Raw genomic sequence first — 18,279 nt, forward strand, 5'->3', positions numbered from 1 at the left:
TGCCATGACCCACCTGCCTGCCCGCCCACCGCGGCCCGCCTGCCACAACCCACCTGCCCTCCCGCCTGCCACAACCCACCTGCCCTCCCGTCTGCCACGACCTGCCCGCCACAGCCCGCCCGCCACAGCCCGCCCGCCACGGCCCACCAGCCCGCCCGCCCACCGCGGCCCACCCGCCACGGCCCACCCGCCACGGCCCACCCGCCGCGGCCCACCCGCCGCGGCCCACCCGGGGCTTGGCCTCGATGTTCTCCCGCAGCAGCCACTCCTCGTTGAGCGTGTAGCGGGCCTTGCCCGTGATGGCGTCGATGGAGCCCTTGCTGATCTGCTGCTTGATGGCGCACAGCAGCAGGAAGAACGGCTCCCCCACCGTCTCCTGTGGGCGGCGGGCAATCAGGGTCTCAGGCCCGGGCTGCCCAGCACCCCCATCCCCAAGCCTTTGGCTCCTCTGTGCCCCCCACCCTCTCCTGCCAGCACCTCCTCCTACCACGGCCTCTAAGCGCCTGCTTGTTAAAGGCCTCCAGCTGTGAGCAGGTGCAGTCACCCTAATACCCTTCTAGCTATGAGGGGCGCTACCGCCTGTGGATGACCCTGCCGAGGCTCAGAGAGGGCAAGCAGTCTGCCCAGGGTCACCCAGCTAGCAAGGGGGACAGCCGGACTCGAAGCCAGGACTGGCTGGCTCCCGAAGCTGTGACACCTTCTGCCAAGTCGGTGCCTCCCAGGGTGAGCCTAGGGGAGGCTGGAACACAGACATGGCCTCAACCACCCCACCACAGCCTGAGTCGCTCGGGCCGGCCCGGGGCTCACGAGCATCCCACTCTGGCCACTCCTGGTTCCAGAAGGAGCAGGCGGCTGGAGGGGGACAGAGCTGGGATCCACAGCTCGGGCTACGGCAAGCGGCCCAGGTGTCCCGCCTGTGGGGGCTGCGTAGTAAAGACGGCGCGTTGACTTAAAGGAAACTTAAGTGCAGGACAGGTTCAGTACTGGGCACGAGTGCCGAGGGCAGCCCGCCAGCCCTCGGTCCCAGTCCACTCCTCCCGATCTGGCAGGGGGAGCGTGGCTGCACCACGGTCAGGAGGAGAAACAGAGGCTCAGAGAAGGCTCGGCTGAGGCCACACAGAGAGGCTGCCGGGAGCCGGGGCCCGCCCCCGCCTGCCCGTCCCAGGGGCCACCCACCCTCCAGGAGGCCAGGCCCCACCAGTCAAACCCGCACCAGGCAGTGAGCCGCCCACCACACCCAGCTGGATGGTGCCACAGGCAGGACTCGAGCCCAGGACCCCCGAGGCCCGGGTTCAGGGCTCCAGCTGGGCCTCTGCCCCCCCAGGGCAGCCCTGGGTGGGCACCGGGCAAAGCTCTAGGGGGTCCTTAGGGTAGAATGCAGGAGGCCCCGCCCCCCCGGCCCCCCACCCCTCCCTCAGCTCTCATCGGAAAGCCTCACGCCCCGCCCTCGGCCTCCCGGGACCTCAGTCCCTTCTCCTCACAGCCCCTGCCTGCGCCGTCACCCATGCCTGGCGCCCTCCCCACCCGGCTCTACCCAGCTCGTCCCCACCAACCCCCGAGGTCCTCAGGGCCTCACTGTGCGAGGTGTACACTGTGCGATTTCCCTTCTTTCCACTCGGCTGGCCCGGGTCTGATTAATCTGAACCCAGAGCGAAGGCCACACCAGAAAGGGTTTGTTGACTGAATAAACAACCTCCAGCGACAAGACCCTGAGGCAGCCTCTGCGCCTCGACCTTCCCGCCTGCAGGATGGGCCTATGGGCCGAGGCCGTGAGCCCAAGCTGGGGAGGGCCGGCTCCTCTTCCCGGGCAGCGCAGGCCCTTCCCTGAACCCCTCTTTGCACATCTACACAAAGGGCACGGTAACCCCTCCAGGCAGGCAGGGCTGGTGCGAGGACGAAGCGAACCGGACGCATCGGCCGCCCGGGAGACAGGGGCGGCAGCGTCACCCCCGCCGGGCGCGGGGCCTCACCCGCAGACAGCTGTACATGCAGATGGACATCCAGTTGGTGAGCATCTTCTCCACCACCGACTCGGTGCGCCGCAGCATGAGCTTGGGGTTCTTGGAGGCCGAGGCGTCGATGAGGTCGACCAGCAGCTCCTTCATGATGCCCGTGTAGTACTCGAGCTTGCCGTGCAGCGCGATGGTCAGCAGCGAGGCCAGGCTGCACCTGCGGGACGCCGGCGGCCTCAGCGCCAGCGCGGGCCCCCACGCCCGGGGCCCCGGGGCTCCAGGCCGGCCGTGGGGGGTGCGGGCGGCCCCCGGCGGGCAGGGCGAGGGGGCTGCAGAGAAGGCCGCCACCTCTAGCCCCCCACGGCGACAGCGGGGCCCTGAGCCCACGCCTTGGGCGCCCAGGCCCGGGGAGGGACGGGGGTGTCTCGGGAGCCTCAGAGTCCCCAGGCCTGGGAGTCGAACGGGCAAACCCAGAGGCCCAGCCGCGCAGCCGGGCCCGCCCGTCCCCTGGCGTCTCCCGCCCGTCCCCTGGCATCTCCCGCCCGTCCCCTGGCGTCTCCCGCGGCCTGACCGGTCGCGCACGGCAAAGTCCTTCTGCTGTTCCAGCGCGTGGACGAAGACGATGAGGAAGTGCTTATTGTTCAGCAGCGACGAGAACAGGCTGATCCCCTCCTCCATGTTGGGCCGGCAACTCTCGGGGATCTGCAGGAGGAGCCGGGGTGGGGGGAGCCTGGGGGTTGGCACTTGTGAGTGGCTGCTTGAATGCCTCCTGGGCTGGGGAGGCTCGCTCCCTTCCAAGGGCAGGTGCCTCCCAACTCCCCGTAACTGCAAACAAGGGCTCAGTTGAATTGACGAGAGGTGCAAGGGTGCCCAGAGACAGCCTAGCACCCCAGGCGGTGGGGGAAATCCTCTTTCCTCCAGGCTGGCCTGGGCAGGGGTTCTCGCTACCCTACCTCCCAGGGGCGGGCACCTGCTGGCTCCCCGAGGTTGGTGTCAGTGGATTGGAGGAGCTGGAGAACGGGGTCCAGGGAGGCGCGGGGTTGCCCTGAGGTGGGGGATGGCAGGCACTCACCTTCCACTCTCCGAGCAGCGGGTGGGTCTCCTGCACCGGGGAGCTGCCCTGGGAGTTGGGGGTCTGGGAGGGCAGCACGTAGCGCTCTTCATAAAGGGAGGAGCACTGCGGAGAGACGCCCCAGCATCTCAGCAGGGCTGGAGCTGCCTCTGACCCTGGCGGGCAGGGGTCACTCAACAAACAAAGGGACACTGCCCCAGGCTGGCCCGGGGGGCCTCTGCTGGGCCCCCGGGCTGGTGGGTGGCTGGGGGGAAATTGACCAAAAAAATGACGGAGAGATGAAAAGTGATAAGGGGCAGGGGTGGAGCGCAGGGGACTGTGGGATTCCAGGGAAGGGGGCAGAGGTGTCCCAGAGGAGTCACGAGGTGCAGGAAGAAGCATGAGTCAGGGTGCGACCGGGCAAGAAGGCCCGAGGCTCAAGAGGAAGCAAAAGCAGCTCAGGGAAGAACGGGGAAGCCGAGGCAGAGCGGCCGGCAGGGACCATGCCACGCAGGGTGGCACGTGGGAGCCTGAGCCACCAGAGGGCCCGTGGACAGCCAGGGAGTCAGGTGTGGGCTTGCTTCGGCTGCCGTGCAGGGAACAGTGTGGACAGGAAGAGGAAGGGCACAGGCCATCAGCATACCTGCCCCCAAACAGGCAGGAAAGGGCGGAGATAGGGCAGTAGGCCCTGGAATGGCAAGCGGAATTGTGGGAAGCACGGAAGGGATGGGGCAAAGTCCAGTGGAGGAGACCCAGGAAGCCTGGCTGGGAAGGGGTCTGGAGAGGCAAGAGAGCCTGGCAGGGGACATGAGGAGTGGGGACGAAACCGGGACCTCTTTCCTTGACCAGACAGGGCAGGGGGTCAGGCCCGCCATAGGCAGGTGTGCAGGTTTCGCACTGCTCAAGGGGGCCTGTGCTCGCCCAGTCTCCCCATCTCCCCAAAGGTGCCCTCCAGGAGCTTCTGGGGTGGCTGGCGCGGGTGCAGGCTGACCTTGGGGAAGAAGGTGCGGGTCACAAAGTGCTTGTACTCCAGGAAGGGGATGCCCTGGCTACGGTTCAGCTCCTTGGTCAGGTCGGTCATGTCGGTCTGCAGCTCGGCAAAGCCTGGCGGGCAGGAGGCAGCCGTGAGCCGGCCGCGAGCCCGCCGCCCGCAAGGCAAAGCCGGGGCCCAGGGCCCTGGCCGCTACCTTTGCGGATCTCCTCGCGGATCTGAGACTCCATCTCCTCCATCTGCAGCAGCGTCTTCTGCCAGTAGCGCTCGGCGCGGCGGCTCTTGGTGCAGAAGACAAACAGGGCTGCGGGCAGGGGGGGAGGCTGAGGGCCGGCGCGCCCTTTGGGAGGCACTGACCGCTGCCGTGCGCGGGGCCAGGCTCCCCGGCGGGGGTGGGCAGGCGGGGGGGCGCAGCCCTCGGGTCCTTGCCTCCTGCTGTGGACTGCAAACCCCCCCAGGGGAGGCTGGGCAAGGGTCCGGGCAACGACCAGCACGAAGCAGACTGGCTGCTTTCTCTCCTTTTTCCAGCTTTTTAAAATGGCCAGATGTTAAGAAGCTTAAAAGCCGACTGCAGAGCAGTGTGTTATATTCCCTTGGGTATATATATATATATGTGTGTACATATATATGTATGTGTATATATATGTAGGTATTTTCATACTTGTTTGCTTCGAAAATAGACTGGAAGGGAATAGACCAAAATATACTGAGTGTTGATAATGGGAATTTTTTTTTCTCCTTTCAGCATATTTTCCTTAGTTCTTCCCTAAAATTTTCTACATTGGTTATATTATTTTTTAAAAAACAGATTTACACGATATAATTCAGATACCATATAATTCATCCATTTAAAGTGTACAATTCAGTGGTTTTTAGTACATTCAGAGAATTGCACAACCATCACCGTCTAATTTTAGACTATTTTGTCATGCCGGAACACAATTCCAGACGCATTAGCAGCCCCTGGTAACCACTGATCTACTTTCTGTCTCTATGGGTTAGTTTATTCTAGGTGTTTCATGTAAGTGGGGTTGCACAGTATTTGCCCTTTGTGACTGACTTCTCTCACTTAGCATATTTTCCAAGCTCATCCGTGTGGCAGCACGTATCAGAACTTCCTTTTTATAGCTGAGTAATGCTCCATTGCGTGGATATACCACGTTTTCCATTTTGACTGTTATTAATAACCCTCCTATAAAAATTCATTCATGTACAAGTTTTTGTAGAGACATGTGTTGTCAATTCTCTTGGATCGACACCAAAGAGTAGACTTGCTGAATCGTAGAACTCTCATGTTTAACATTTTGAGGAACCGCCAACTGCTTTCCAAAGTGGTTGCACCATTTTATAATCCCATTGGCACTGCACAACCGTTCCAATTTCTCTGCTACGCTATTACTTTTATAACCATATTATAAGTTTTATCTTAACAGTGCTCTAACCCACCAATCCAGTAGGTGAATCCATAAACAGTGTCTCTTAGGTACCTTCAGTGGCTCCCCACTGCCTGGAGAACAATGTTCCAAATTCCTCTGTTCGACACTCAGGATCGCTAGCCGGGGCCTGGCACATCCCCGACAACCCCCACGCGTCTGTGCAGTAGCCAGGGCGTGCCTCTCACCGCCCTCTAGCGATGGTAGCTTGTCCCCACCTCCAAGCTTTTGTTCAAGATGTCACCCTGTCCGCCTCTCCTGCTAGCTCCCAGTCCTCAGAGGGGCCAGGGACCAGGCGGGGCAGCAGCTCCTCTCCCAAGCAGCATGGGGAGGCAGGCTCCTTACCAACCACAGAGAGCAGCAGCAGGACACTGCAGATGACGATGGACACGATGATGGCCGTCTCGCTGCCCCCCAGCTGCAGTGTGGCGATGGTCTGATTGAAGTTCCCCACCTGGATCTGTGCAGGGGAGAGGGGCCCGTAGCCCTGAGGCACTTGCACCTTGGTTCCTCTCCTGATTAGCTGTGTGGCCTTGGGCAAGCCACCTAACCTCTCTGAGCCTCAGATGCCATGTCTGTAACAGAGATAACCATACCCACCTCCCGGGAAATGCCCTGAGGGTTAAATGAGAGGATGCTTCTCGGGCCTTAGAACCAAGCCCAGCACAAGGGCAAGACTAGTACAGGAGGCTGTGATTATCATCACAGCCTGGGAGGGGCCAGTGGCAGGCAGTTCCCAAGGCCCTGCAGCTGTCCCCAAGTATCTGCTAGGACCAGGGGAAGAGGTAGGGTCTGAGGATTCAGAAGGTAGAACAGGAACTGGGGTGGGGGCACAAGGGAGCCTTCCCAGGCAGAGCCATCCTGGGTGGTTCAGGCTGCCTGAACCAGGAGACATGCAAGCAGGTACAGTGCAGGAAAGTTCCCTCTCTCCAGATCCTCCCTGCTCCCCTCCAGCCCCTGCTCCTCTTCCTACCATGACTTTGCTTAGTGGCAGCCAAGTCTCAGGGGATGTCAGGGGCGGGGTACCAAGTGGGATTGGGGCAACTTCTTCTGGCTTCTGATTTGCCCCATCAGGCCCAAATGGGGCTGATCTCTGACCTTCAGCAAATCTCTAAGTTCTTGGAGCTCAGTTATTCACCTGGCAAGTGGAGATGCAAAGCTCTGCTTTGCTTCGCTTGCCTAAGCTACTGAGCATGAAAAATTTCAGTGAACTCTACAGTATGGGGCAAAGGGCACAGGACTGGAAAGATGGGCCGATGCTAGGGGCCAGGTCCACCTCCAGTGTCCCATCCACTCACCGTGATGGGCAGCTGCCCCTCGGCTGTGCCCAGGGACTCATTGACGGAGCAGTGGATGACCTTATCTGAGACAATCTGGATGTCGCAGGCCACCTGGCCTATCTTGACCCGGTACTCGTGGCTCTCGAGCCCCAGGCTGTCCTGCTCCTTCTGTGGGCAAAGGGGAAGAGGAATGCTCGTGGGGGAGATACTCGCCCAAGCCCGTGGGCGTGGCTTGGCCCGCTTGCTCCCAGCCACCCGGCGCCTGTCAGTGCTCACGTGGATGGCCAGGGTGAGGGGCTCCCCGGGGTGGTGCTTGATCCACTTCTCCCTCTTGGCCGTGGAGAACTGGGGGTCGGGAAGGTAGTCCAGGCGGAACCTGCTGCCCCGCTGGGCCTCCTCAGGGTCCAGCAGCTCCTCGGCCACGGCCACCTCGTCCGTGTAGATCTGCCCATTGATGAAGAAGTCCACGGGCGCAGAGGCATTGCTCAGGGCCCCAGGGGACGGGCAGGTGATGAGAGTGGAGTTGAGAACCTTGCAGAGCTGGTAGGGGGGACGGACAGGCGGACATGGAGAAATGGGACAAGATTGAGGTTTACGGAGACAGAGAAAGGAGATCAGAAAACAGAGGAAAGAGAGACAGGAAAATAGAGATAACAGAGAGACAAGGAGAGATGAGAGAAACAGAGAGACAAGGAAAGATGGGAAGACAGAGGCAGGCAGGGAGAGGGGAGAGATGCAGCGGGCACAGCCTGGCCTGCCAGGGCCACCCCGTGCACTCCCGCCACCTCGGCCGCGGCCAGGGACCCCTCCAGCCCCCTCACCGTGGGCTCGCGGCCGATGTAGTGCACGGCCATGGACACGTTCTGCACCATGTGGAAACGCTCGCCCGCCACCGTGATGGTCCTGCCGCCGCTGTGGGGGACAGCAAGCCCCATCAGCCGCGCCTGCGGCCCCAGAGCGCGGGTCCGCCCGGGGAGCGCGGGCCGGGGGGGGGGCTCACCTGACCAGGCTGCGGCGGGGGCTGATGGCCGTGATGACCGGGTTGCGCATGTACCGGAAGGTGAGGTTGCCGCGCAGGCAGCCCCGGCGCTCGAAGCGCACGCACACGGGCACCAGGGCGGGCAGGGCGCCCGCGGGCACCGTGCAGGAGATGCTGGCGTCCGAGCGCCTGCGGAGGGCGGCGGGTCACCCGGGCCTGCCGCCTGCCCCGCCCACAGGGCCCCCCCCTGCTCTGCGCCCCGGGGGGCCGGGTCCTCAGGCCGCCTGGCGTTCAAGGCCCGCCCCCAACGGGTCCCAACCCCGGCTCTGGCCCCCAAGGCAGAAATCCCTCCCTCCCCACCGTTCCCTGACTCCCGCTGCCGCACCTCCGCCCAGGCTGTCCTCCCACCCAAACACCTTCGCTGCTCCTCTCCAAACCCTGCCCTACTCAGCAATTCCTGCCCTCTGACCTCCAAAAAGCCTTCCCCGAGCCCCTGGCCTTTCTCCCAGCCCCTCCCTCTGCGTGTCCCTCTTTTCTGTGGCTTCCCTTGAGGGCTGAGACCGTGCTGGGTTCATCTTGGAGTACCCAGCAGTGCCCCTCAATGGGGCCCAGTATACAGTAGGTGCACAATAAAGACAGAAGGATTCCAGCAAACAGCTCTGGACCACACCCCTGCCACCGGCCACACCCTGGTGCAGCCAGAAGATCTCAGTGGGCAGTCATCACCACCATCATCAAGGCTACCACTTACGGAGCACCTACTGTATACCAAGCACAAAATTCTTCTCACCACTCGCCACAGGAGGACACTGAGGCCCAGAGATGGGAAGGCACTTGCTTGGGACAGAGCCAGGGAGGATCGGGCGATGCCGGGGGCAGGGGTGACGCCCCCTCCACCCGCGGGTTTCTCGCGCCCCAGGGACTTACACCAGCTCCGTGCAGGGCTCGGTGTCGTTAAGCAGGACCTGGAGCTCGGAGCCGACGTCGAGGTCGCTCCCGCGGATGGTGATCCTGGTGCCCCCGGCCTTGGGGCCCATGGCAGGCTCCAGGGAGTGGGCCAGGGGCAGCTGCGGGGGGCAAGGCAGCTGGTGAGGCCAGCCGCCGGGGGTGGCCTGGCGGGCCGGGCCGGGCGCGGGCTGCGGCCTCCCTTACCACGTAGGAGAAGTGCTCCCGCGACCTGCCCTCTTTGGAGGCGTTCACCGTCACCACGTCCGAGAAGGCCCCTGGCGCTGGCCCCGTGGCACACACAATCCTGGGGCGGGGTGGGGGGGAGCTCTGGTCAGCGGGAGCAGCCAGGGGACCCCGGGGCCCAGGTAGGGTCCACCCTGGTTTCTCCCTTCAGACACACCTCCCCCTACTCCTGGGAACGCAGCCCCCCAGCTGCTGCTGTGTGGGCCCCTCGTTTCTGCCTGCGGCAGCCCCTTCCACCCACAGAGAGGGCTGGCATTCAGCTGGGACACGCTCGGGCAGCATCACCAGTTGTCAAAATACCGAAGCAATGCCCGCTGGTAAATAACCATCCCGAGCCCCCAAATCCACCGCCTGGTACCAGTCTCTTCCCCAGGCCTGCCCTCACCCCCACTACTTTCCCACAGTTGCAAACCCGTAAGATAAGGGCGTGGGACAAGATGGCCTCTGATCCTGAGAACAATGGCTGGGCTGGTAGCTGCAGGGCCTTATCTGCAAGTCTGACTTAGGGCCTCCCAAAAGGAAATCCAGCTCTTCCCTTGCTCACAGCATTTCCTGAAGATCCTGGGGGCCAGGCCCAATGGCTGCACACCCAGATATTTACACCCCACTAGTAGCACCCTAACTTTCTTTCCTATGTGCAAACTTTTTTTTTTTCATCAGAGCAAGGCTTCTGCGTGAGTTGCAGTAGGGCGGGTCTAGGGGAACTTGGGAGGGCTTCCCAGAGGAGGGGGCCGTAGAATTGGGACTTGAAAGATGAGGAGGAGACTCCCGTTCAGAAAAGAGCGTAAATGGAAGGCGGGCAGAGCTGGAAGAGAGTCCTGGAGACTGGGAAGCGTAAGCAGCTTCTGGGGAAGGCAAGGCAGGCTGGAAAGGGGAAAGGGGAGGAGTTCTGCCGTTGGCGCTGCTGGGTGGGGGGGAAGGGAGGCCACGCAGAGGGCCTGGGCCGCCGCCCGCTACTCACTCCTCCGACACCGTGTATCTGCCGGCCAGCGGCTCACAGGCCACACCGCCAATCCACACGCCGCGGGCCACGTCGCTGAGCCGCCGGCCCAGGTTCCTGCCCCGGATGGTCAGCAGGGTCCCACCGTCCAGGGGGCCGCTCAGGGGCTCAATCTGCCAGGTGACCGGAGAGAGGGGCACACGGGGTTCTGAGGCTGGGGCCCCCGCCTAGCTGCCCTCCCACCCTTGTGTGCAGCCCGGGGCCGGCAGGGTGGGGCAGACCCCCTGCCTGGGGAAGGACGTGGAGGCTTCGAGAGGGCTGGGACCACCCAAAGGCCCTCGGCAGGGCAGCGGGTGCACACCGGGATGTGTGGTTACAGAGCCCGCGTGGGTGGGACACAAGTACATACAGAGCCACTTAGGGTGGCCGCCTGGGGGTCACCCAGGGCAGCTCCAGTGGCCAAATCTGACATGATCCTGCATCCCGGCCAGAGATGACTGGGCCAAGCAGAATCCTTCCGAGATTTTTTTTTCCATTCAGTTGAGGCTTGGTTTTTGGTGGCCTCACTTGTCACCCTATCAGCAGGGTTTCCCTGACCTTGCTATAAAGGCAAGTGACAGCGCCCCCCTCCCAAAGCCCCTGCCCTGCGATTTCTCTCCATAGCGATTATCGCCACCTCTCCACTATTTTCTTATTCGTTCATCGTCCTCCTTCCCCTCTAAAACCTCGGCTCCTCCAGGGCTGAGCACTTTGTTGAGTTCATTGCTGCGGCTCCGGCACCCACCGCGGGGCCTGGCACCCGCCAGGCGCTCAAGGGATAAGATCGCGCTGGTGGCGCTGGACGGGGGACGAGTACGGGGGCGGGGGGGGGGGGGGGCTGCGCGCCTGCGAGCTGGGTGATCGGGTCCCCGGGGGCCGCCCCGCAAGGTGGCGGGGGAGGGATCACAGAGCGCGGGGGCGCGTGCAGAGAGAGGCGCGGGGGCGCGCAGGGGAAGTGTGCGCGCGCAGGGAGAAGCGCGGGGGCGCGCAGGGGTGTGCACGCAGGGAGAGGCGCGGGGGCGCGCAGGGGAAGTGTGCGCGCGCAGGGAGAGGCGCGGGGGCGCGCAGGGAAGTGTGTGCACGCAGGGAGAGGCGCGGGGGCGCGCAGGGGAGGTGTGCGCGCGCGGGGAGAGGCGAGGGGGCGCGCAGGGCCGCTTCCCGGGGCGGGGCTTACCGCGCGGATCTCCGGAGCCGGGCAGGATCCCGGCAGGGGCTGCCCGGGGCCCCGCAGGCGGCAGCCGTCACTCCACACACACAGGTGACCCAGGTCCTCGCGGCCCAGACACTGGGAACAGTCGGGGCTGCCCATGGCGCAGTTATAGACCACGACTGGGAAGACACGGGGAGGGTGGGTCAGCCTCACCCTGGGGGTGCGCCCCCATCGAGGAACCGCCTCACCCTGCTCCCGGCCAAAGATTCTTCCCAGGGTTCTCCATCCCCTGGGGCAGCCGCGGCCGGCCACCGCCTCTCTCCTACCATTCAGCCTCACTGACCCAGGAGGGAGCTCTGATCACCCCCATTCTACAGAGCGTACCCTAGTCTACAGAGACGGCTTGGAGGCAGCCTGGGAGAGGGCCGGTGAGCTGCCCAGGGTCACAGAACCAGGGGGCGGGGGGCTGAGTCAGCGCAGGCCTGAGGGGCTGCCGGGGTGCGCAGGACTGCTGGCCCCCCAGTGGGGCTGCGGGACCCCTGTGCCACGTGGGTTCTGTGGGGGGCCAAGTTCCAGGGCTGGCTCTGTGACCTCCAGGCTTCCCCCGGCCTTCCTGGCTGGACAGGGCAGCCACGCGGTGTGGGGGGCACCCCTGGGAGTCAGGGGCTCCATGCCCACTAGCCAGCCCTGAGACTCCCCGCGAACAGGCGGGCCGTCGGGGCGTCGATGGAACAGAACACAAAGGCAGTTATGCTCGCACAATAAATTACGCAGCCACCACCACCACTGCTGTTTGGGGTGCTGGCGGTGCCGCAGGCACTGCGCTCAAGGCTTGTCCTCAAGTCCTCACAAAGCCCTCTGGCGCAGAAAAGAAACTATCCTGCGGGCACAGGGATTTTTGGTCTGTCTTTTTCAGAGTCGTCTCCTGGGTGCCCAGCATAGAACCTGGCACAGCTACTGCTGGATGCGTGACTGGGCAGATTGGCAGGGCTGGGATGGGAGGGCCTGGGGGGGCAATGGGGAAAGCAAGGTGGGCTGGACTGTGGGCACTAGGAGACCGCTGAGGCTGAGCCACCCCACCACAGCTGAGCCTCCCATGGCCGTGCCCAGCGGTGAGGTGTCAGATGGGTGGGGACACCCACCTGTCATGGGGTCGGGGCTGTCCAGGAATCGGGCCGGCCACCCCTTGAGCTGAAGTCTGAGTGGGAACGCCTGGCTCTTCTGGGCGGTGTGCAGCTGCAAAAGGATGGAAAAGAGCATGAGGGGGCTGGGAGGGGGCCGGGACGGGCCTGGGTCTGTCTCGGGGGAGGGGGTGTCATGGAGACAGGTGAGAGCAGGGCTCCTGGGGGCGGGCAAAAGGCTGAGGGGAGGGGGAGGTGAAATGCAAGGAAGGGATGCAGCATCTGGAGTGACGCAGGCCTCTCGTGCCCACCCCCACAGGAGCCACGCTACTACTCACCACCACTTGGTTGCAGCGTACTGCTGAGTCATTCACCCACGCCGCCTCGAAGAGTTCCTCTGTCCCAAAGCTACACTCGAGGACTGCATCCTGTGGGAAAGAAGTGGGGACTGAGGAGGCCGGACCAGCAACCACTGCCCTCCAGCTCCCAAGGCCGCCGCCCTGCCAGGCGGGCTTGGCCCCATCGCCGGCCCCTTGCTTGGGTGGCCCTGCCTGGCCTCCGTGTCCAGTGCTGGAGGAAGTCCAGGAGAGCAGGCACACCCGGAACCCGGGCTCTGCCAGGTTCTTGGGCCACCGAAAGCCTTTCCGGTATTCCCCATGGCCTCTCGAGCCAGCGGCCTTCTACTCGGGTCACAACGGCCCAGCTCCTGCAGGCAAGGTCCACCCCAGGGAGCCTCCACCTGCTCTCGAACCTTAGCTCGCCCCGCCGCCGGCCCCAAGGCCGGTGCCCCAGGGCTACCACTGGAAGGCTTCTCTCCCCTTCTACCACCCAGCAAACTCAAGCCAGGCTTCAAAATCCAGCGCATGCTCCATGCTGCCGAGCCTCCCCCGACACTCCCCTCAATCAAGGGGCTCCATTCATTCGGTCAACAATGACCATCTTGGGGGGAGCTGGGGCTCTCTGCTAAACTTCTAAAGCCCACCCCATCTCACCCGGCACGTGTCAAGCACCACCCTTGTCCCCTGCCCAGGCTCTGTTTACACTCAGTCCCTCTAACCCCCATACCATGGCAGCAGAAGATAGAGGAAGTCAAGTTCTACAGCTCACAGGCCTGGGTTCAAATCCCACCTCTGCTACTTCTTCGCTTTGTGACCTCGTGCAAGTTGCCCCTCCTTTCTAAGCCTTGATTTTCTTGCCTGGACAATGAGTAAGAACTTTCCTACCTGGCTAGGCTGTCTTTTTAGTGGGTTGCACTAAATATGTGTTTAAGGTGTGCTGGCTGTTCTCAGTATGCAGCAGGTGCTCAAATAAACGTTTGTTGCATGAATAAACAGGGCCTGACTCCCCAGTGTCCTCTCGCCCTTGGCCCATGACAAGGCTCTCGGGAGCATCATTGATAAACACTTGCTGAATGAACAAATGGGTTTCGGGCAGGTCGGGCTGAGCCCCCAGCCGGCCGCGTGGCAGGACTTCCTGTTTACGTCCCTGTTGGCTGATGACGCCCTGAGGAGAAGGCAGGTCAGCCCCCCAGCCCTGCCCTGCCTCCGGGGGTCCCCGCTCGGCAGCCAACACAGGAAGCTGGCTGCTGACAGGGCTGAAAGCTTGTTTTGTCCCTGCAGGGCCGAGCCGGGAGGCGGGGTCTGTCCTGAAAAGTCCCCGAGCTCAACCCCTCGCCCACCTAGGTGCAGCCTGTCCTGGGGCACCCCAGGGTGCGAGCTCAGCACACAGGCAGCCCAGGCAGGGGTGCTGCCGGCCCCTGCCCCCTGCCCCCGGGCCGGGCCCGGGCAAGCAGCAGGGGCCACGGCAGCCCAGAGAGGGCAGCCTCCGGTCCGAGGGCGCCGCGCACGCCGTGCAGAGGTGAGGGGCGGCCGCTCCTGCCCGCCCAGGGCCCTGGGCCGCCCCTGGGAGGCTGTGGCCTCAGCCAGTGCAGGGTGCGGCCCCGAGCAGCTGCACCCGCCTGCGCCGAGCGGGACCGCGGTTGCACGCGGCTTCCTGACACTTCCCAGATGCCCCGCACGTGGCCCCCACGTGTGGCAGCCCGGCGCGGGCCTCAGCGACTCCGTAGAAGCGACAGATGGCGAGTCCCCAGGAGCTGGGGAGGGGGGTGGCTGGCAGGCGTCCAGGACGCGTCAACACTTCCCACCCAGGAGGGACCTGGAGAGGCTGCTCCCCCTCCCCCAGCCCAGATGGGTGGGGGGTGGGCGAAGCGCATTGCAAGGAAGAGCACTGGATGGGGAGTCCAGGGCTCGGGCTGGAGTCAGCCGGCTGCCGTGTGACCTGGAGTCCTCCCCCTCTCTGTGCCTCAGTTTCCCAACCCGGCCGCCAGGCGGTGGGGTGGCAGCGGGTTCTCCCCGGCCCTTCTCTCCGGAGGACGCAGCAGCGGCAGCCTGGGGAGATGAGGCCCAGCAGGGGGGCGTGGGGTGCCTGGGGGCAGGTCAGGGCACAACCCGGACGACAGCTGCTCACACGGCCCCGAGGCCAGGGTCCGGCCCCTCGCCCTCCTGGGCAGAAGGTGGCAAGTCCAGGAGCCCTGGCGCAGCGCTGCGGCACCTTGACCCTCGGCTCGGCCGACATGGGGGCCCGGCCGGGGTTCCTCGGGAGGCGCTGACCGCCTGCGGGCCCCGCCGGCCCGGCCCTTGCCCTCGGGCCGCCCCGTCCTCCCCAGGCTGCACCCACTTCCCTCTCGCAGCCCGTCCCGGGCAAAGCGGGGCGTTCTCACACAGAACCCGGAGGAGCCCCAGGGAAAGAGAGCGCCCAGGCAGACGCGGCAGGTGCCGAGGCACGGGAAGTGGGTGCAGGGCAGGGTCCTGCGGGACCCACCAGAGAGGGGTGGTCATCGACCCAAGGCCGCACAGCCGGCGAGGGCAGAGCTGGGCTGGGAACTACCATCTGTGACCCCCCAGCCAGCGGGCCCCGGGTGCAGGTCGTGGTGGCGGCCGGCCCCTCCCCACCCCCCGTCTGTCCGGCCCCCCACTTACTTGGAAGAAGGCGGCGTTGGCCAAGGGCACCAGGATGCTCTGGGAGGCGCCCGTGGGCGCGGGGGCCAGGGGCGAGGGCCGGATCTGGGGGCACTCCTGAGGGCTCTGCGGGCAAAACGGAGGAGGGGAGGTGACCCCGGGCGCTTGGCGGGGACAGGCGGGGCCGCTGCCCACCCAGCCTGCTCCGCGCTGCGCCGCCGCCCGGGAGCTCCCGCCGGCGGGAAGGCGCCTGCCAGCCTGCGCGGCGAGAACACACGGGCGAAGCGACGGCAGCAGCGGCCGCCGCCAGGGGCAGTGCCCGGGCTGCCCCCGAACCCTCTCGCGCGAGCCGCACGGAGACCCCACGGGCAGGAGGCTTCCTGGCCCCGATTTACAGATGGGGAAACTGAGGCTGGGAGAGCGGCAATAACGCCCCCAGTGGAGGAGGAGGGCTTGCGACCCCTCGCTGCTCTGACGTGGCCCGAGCCGCAGCCGCCCCCCGTCTCTGGCTCGGGGCTCTGCTTTCTGACTGACCCACGTTAAACGACGCGGGTAGAAAGAAACCACAGGCCGTGAGCCGTCCACGGGCCCGGCGCTGCCGAGGGCCGGGAGAGCCCGGGCGGTCAAGGGCCCCCTGGGTGGACACCCCTCCACGCCCAGGTGCGAGTCACGGCTCCAAGCTCCAAGGAAGGGGCCTGCTCTGGGCAGCACCTGCAGGCCTGGTCACTGCCCCCACGCTGGAGGCGGGACGTGGAGGCCAGCGGAGCCTCGGGCAGTTACCATGTGTACTTTAAAAAACGGGAGGGAGGGGCGGCGGGAGGGAGGACACAGGCTCAGCAAGGTGCGGCGATCCACCCGGGGTCACACAGCCAGCTGTGGCACGGCCAGCTGGTCTGCACCTGGCCCCGTGGTCTCCAGGATCCTGGGGTCCCTGGTCCTATTAGGGGGCCCGGAGGCCCTGGATCCTCCACATCTCGGGGCCCAGTGACCCATTTCCTGCCTCCTCCCACGCCAAGAGCCCCACCTCGCAGGACTCTGAGCTGGTGGCCGTAGCCAGGACAGTGGCCAGCGACCCCCGCCCAGGGAGCTTCCCACTCTGTCCTCCTGCCGGAGTCCCCCTGGGGGAGAAACAGGCCAGGAAACGCCCAGCGAGCCACGTGTGTCCACCCTGAGGCCACCCCGCCAGGACCCAGGGCTCTGGGGGGAGAACTGGGGGTCTTGCCCGAGGCTTGGGGGCAGGACAGGGACCCAGGCATAAAACCAGACCTCAGCCGTTACCGCAGTGACCGGCGACGCTGACACGGCCCTCCCGCCGCACCCGCCACGGTTCCCGCCGCCTTCCAAGGTACCAACACGCCAATCCTCCTCGTGCCAACCCCACCAGGCAGGGAACGTCGTTACGCCCGCTTCACAGAAGAGGAGACCGCGGCCCAGAGCCAGGCGCTCTGCCCTGGGTGGAACGGGCAGCACAGGGTGCTCTCCAGCCCTGCGCCACCCGCGAGGCCAGAAAGGAGCGTCTCCCTGGCACCGCGCCCGGGGCAGAGCACGGGCGCCGCGGCTGAAGCAGCAGCGCGGCCAGGCCCGGGGGGGGCCTCCCGCGCCAACGCGCCGGGCTGGGGGGGGTGCTGGCCTCCAGCGGGCCCGGGGGGCGCGCCCGCGTCGCTGGCCCTCGCTGGGCCTCCGTGTTCTCGCCATGGAGCTTCCCAAGGCCAGGCTACCGGCTGCGCCCGGCCCCGGGTCACCCCAGGGCCACCAGCCTGCACCTTCCCGGGTGTAATCTCCAGGGAGTGGCAGGAACGGACCCCACGTGTTTCCCAACGGTGTCGGGGCTGCTGTGGGGCCTGTCCTTCCAGCCGCACCCCCGCCCGGGGTAGGTGGCTGACAGGAGGGGCTGGGAGGCGGGGCAGGGGTGCTCCGTGATCTCCCGGGTCCCCCAGGAGCCCCTCAGAAGGAAGGACAGGGGACAGTGCCTGAGGGCCCCGCTCCTCCTTGACCACTTCTAACCGTGTGGCCCCGGAGCGTGTCCCCCCTCAGCCCGCCTCGGCCCTCCCCCGGGGCCCCCACCCCAGGGTCTGCAGCTGCCCCCAGCCCCCACCCCCAACCCCCCCACACCTGACTCCAAGGTCTCCGCCTCTGGGGAACCGCTCCCCGCAGGCCTGTGGTTTGGGGTGCGTGGGTGCCCCCTGCCTGCCCTGGCCTCAGCAGTTGGTTCAAGGAATACATGTGACCCCAGTTCAACCGTGGGACTTCCGGGGGACTGCTGAGACAGAGCTCTCCTTGTTCCCTGGGGCTGGCGGGGGCGGCTGGGGGCAGCTGCAGCCATCCTGCCTCCTGGAGCCCGGGGCCCACCGGAGGGGCTGTGGGAACCCCTGGATCCAGCTGCGCCTGAAGGTGATCTCACCCCACCCCTAGGCTTCTCACGCGTGGGAGCTGATGGATTCTGCTGAGTCAAAACCACTGAGCTGGGGTTTTCCGCTCGGAACCAAAGGACGGGGCCGCCCACGCCCACCCCAAGCCAAGCAGCTCGCGTCCTCGCGCGCAGGGCAAGGGCACGGCTGGGGGCTCGGGAGGAGCCGAGGAGGCAGGAGACCGGGGGGCGGGAGCCGTGCCCAGAGCCGCGAGGAGGCCGGGGTGTCCGCGGCTCCCCGAGCACTGAGCAGGAGAGCCAAGCGGGGTGGCCGTGGAGCACCCTGCCCCCTCCCAAGGCCTCTGCCAAGATTGAGGGGTGACAGGTGGCACCCCAACGCAGCCATGACCAGCCTAAGGACCCTGGATCCACCTGACCGGCCTCTCTGTACCCCCTCAGCCCTCCCTAAACTGCCCCCAAATTCTCCGGCTGGTTCCTGAAGAAGGCAGCGTCAGGGGGGCGTTGGCGCCAGGCCCACCCTCCCTGCCCCGCCTGCGCGGACCCTCCTGGCCTGCTAAGGCCTCCTGCCCCCCCGCCAGCTTGGGGAGACCTCAGCACGGAGGACACGGCCACCCTCCCCTAAAAGCAGGGGCCCTCCTCCCAGCCGTGCCCCCTCCCCACTGTCCTCACGGGGAAGTGACAGGAGGCTCGGCCCCTAGCGGCTCCCTTCCAGGGCGCCTTTCCCGGCCCAGCCCTGGCGCTGGCATCGCCCCGCAGGTTCTAAGAGGTCCCGCTGGGAAGGGCAGACCCCGCTGCCCGCTGCCCCTCACCCAGCCCGAGGCCTGGCG

At 65.5% G+C, this 18,279-nt stretch overlaps 1 protein-coding gene across 2 annotated transcripts in view; it reads right to left on the reverse strand.

Annotated features, from left to right (window-relative positions):
* Positions 1-18,279, reverse strand: part of PLXND1 (plexin D1) — a 49,304-nt gene that overhangs the window by 6,552 nt on the left and 24,473 nt on the right. For both annotated transcript variants that reach the window (XM_058288857.2, XM_071212231.1), the window contains exons 9-26: positions 15,106-15,210; positions 12,466-12,555; positions 12,149-12,242; positions 11,031-11,185; positions 9,839-9,990; positions 8,839-8,938; positions 8,614-8,753; positions 7,708-7,875; positions 7,529-7,619; positions 6,984-7,247; positions 6,726-6,875; positions 5,773-5,887; positions 4,191-4,298; positions 3,995-4,107; positions 3,025-3,129; positions 2,524-2,654; positions 1,971-2,169; positions 230-376 (exon numbers count right to left, since the gene is read on the reverse strand). In XM_058288857.2, the coding sequence (XP_058144840.1) occupies positions 230-376; positions 1,971-2,169; positions 2,524-2,654; positions 3,025-3,129; positions 3,995-4,107; positions 4,191-4,298; positions 5,773-5,887; positions 6,726-6,875; positions 6,984-7,247; positions 7,529-7,619; positions 7,708-7,875; positions 8,614-8,753; positions 8,839-8,938; positions 9,839-9,990; positions 11,031-11,185; positions 12,149-12,242; positions 12,466-12,555; positions 15,106-15,210 (2,427 nt within the window). The remainder of the gene's footprint in view (positions 1-229; positions 377-1,970; positions 2,170-2,523; positions 2,655-3,024; positions 3,130-3,994; positions 4,108-4,190; positions 4,299-5,772; positions 5,888-6,725; positions 6,876-6,983; positions 7,248-7,528; positions 7,620-7,707; positions 7,876-8,613; positions 8,754-8,838; positions 8,939-9,838; positions 9,991-11,030; positions 11,186-12,148; positions 12,243-12,465; positions 12,556-15,105; positions 15,211-18,279) is intronic.

Source organism: Dasypus novemcinctus, chromosome 26, assembly GCF_030445035.2.
Source record: "Dasypus novemcinctus isolate mDasNov1 chromosome 26, mDasNov1.1.hap2, whole genome shotgun sequence".
Classification (NCBI taxonomy): Eukaryota; Metazoa; Chordata; class Mammalia; order Cingulata; family Dasypodidae; genus Dasypus; species Dasypus novemcinctus.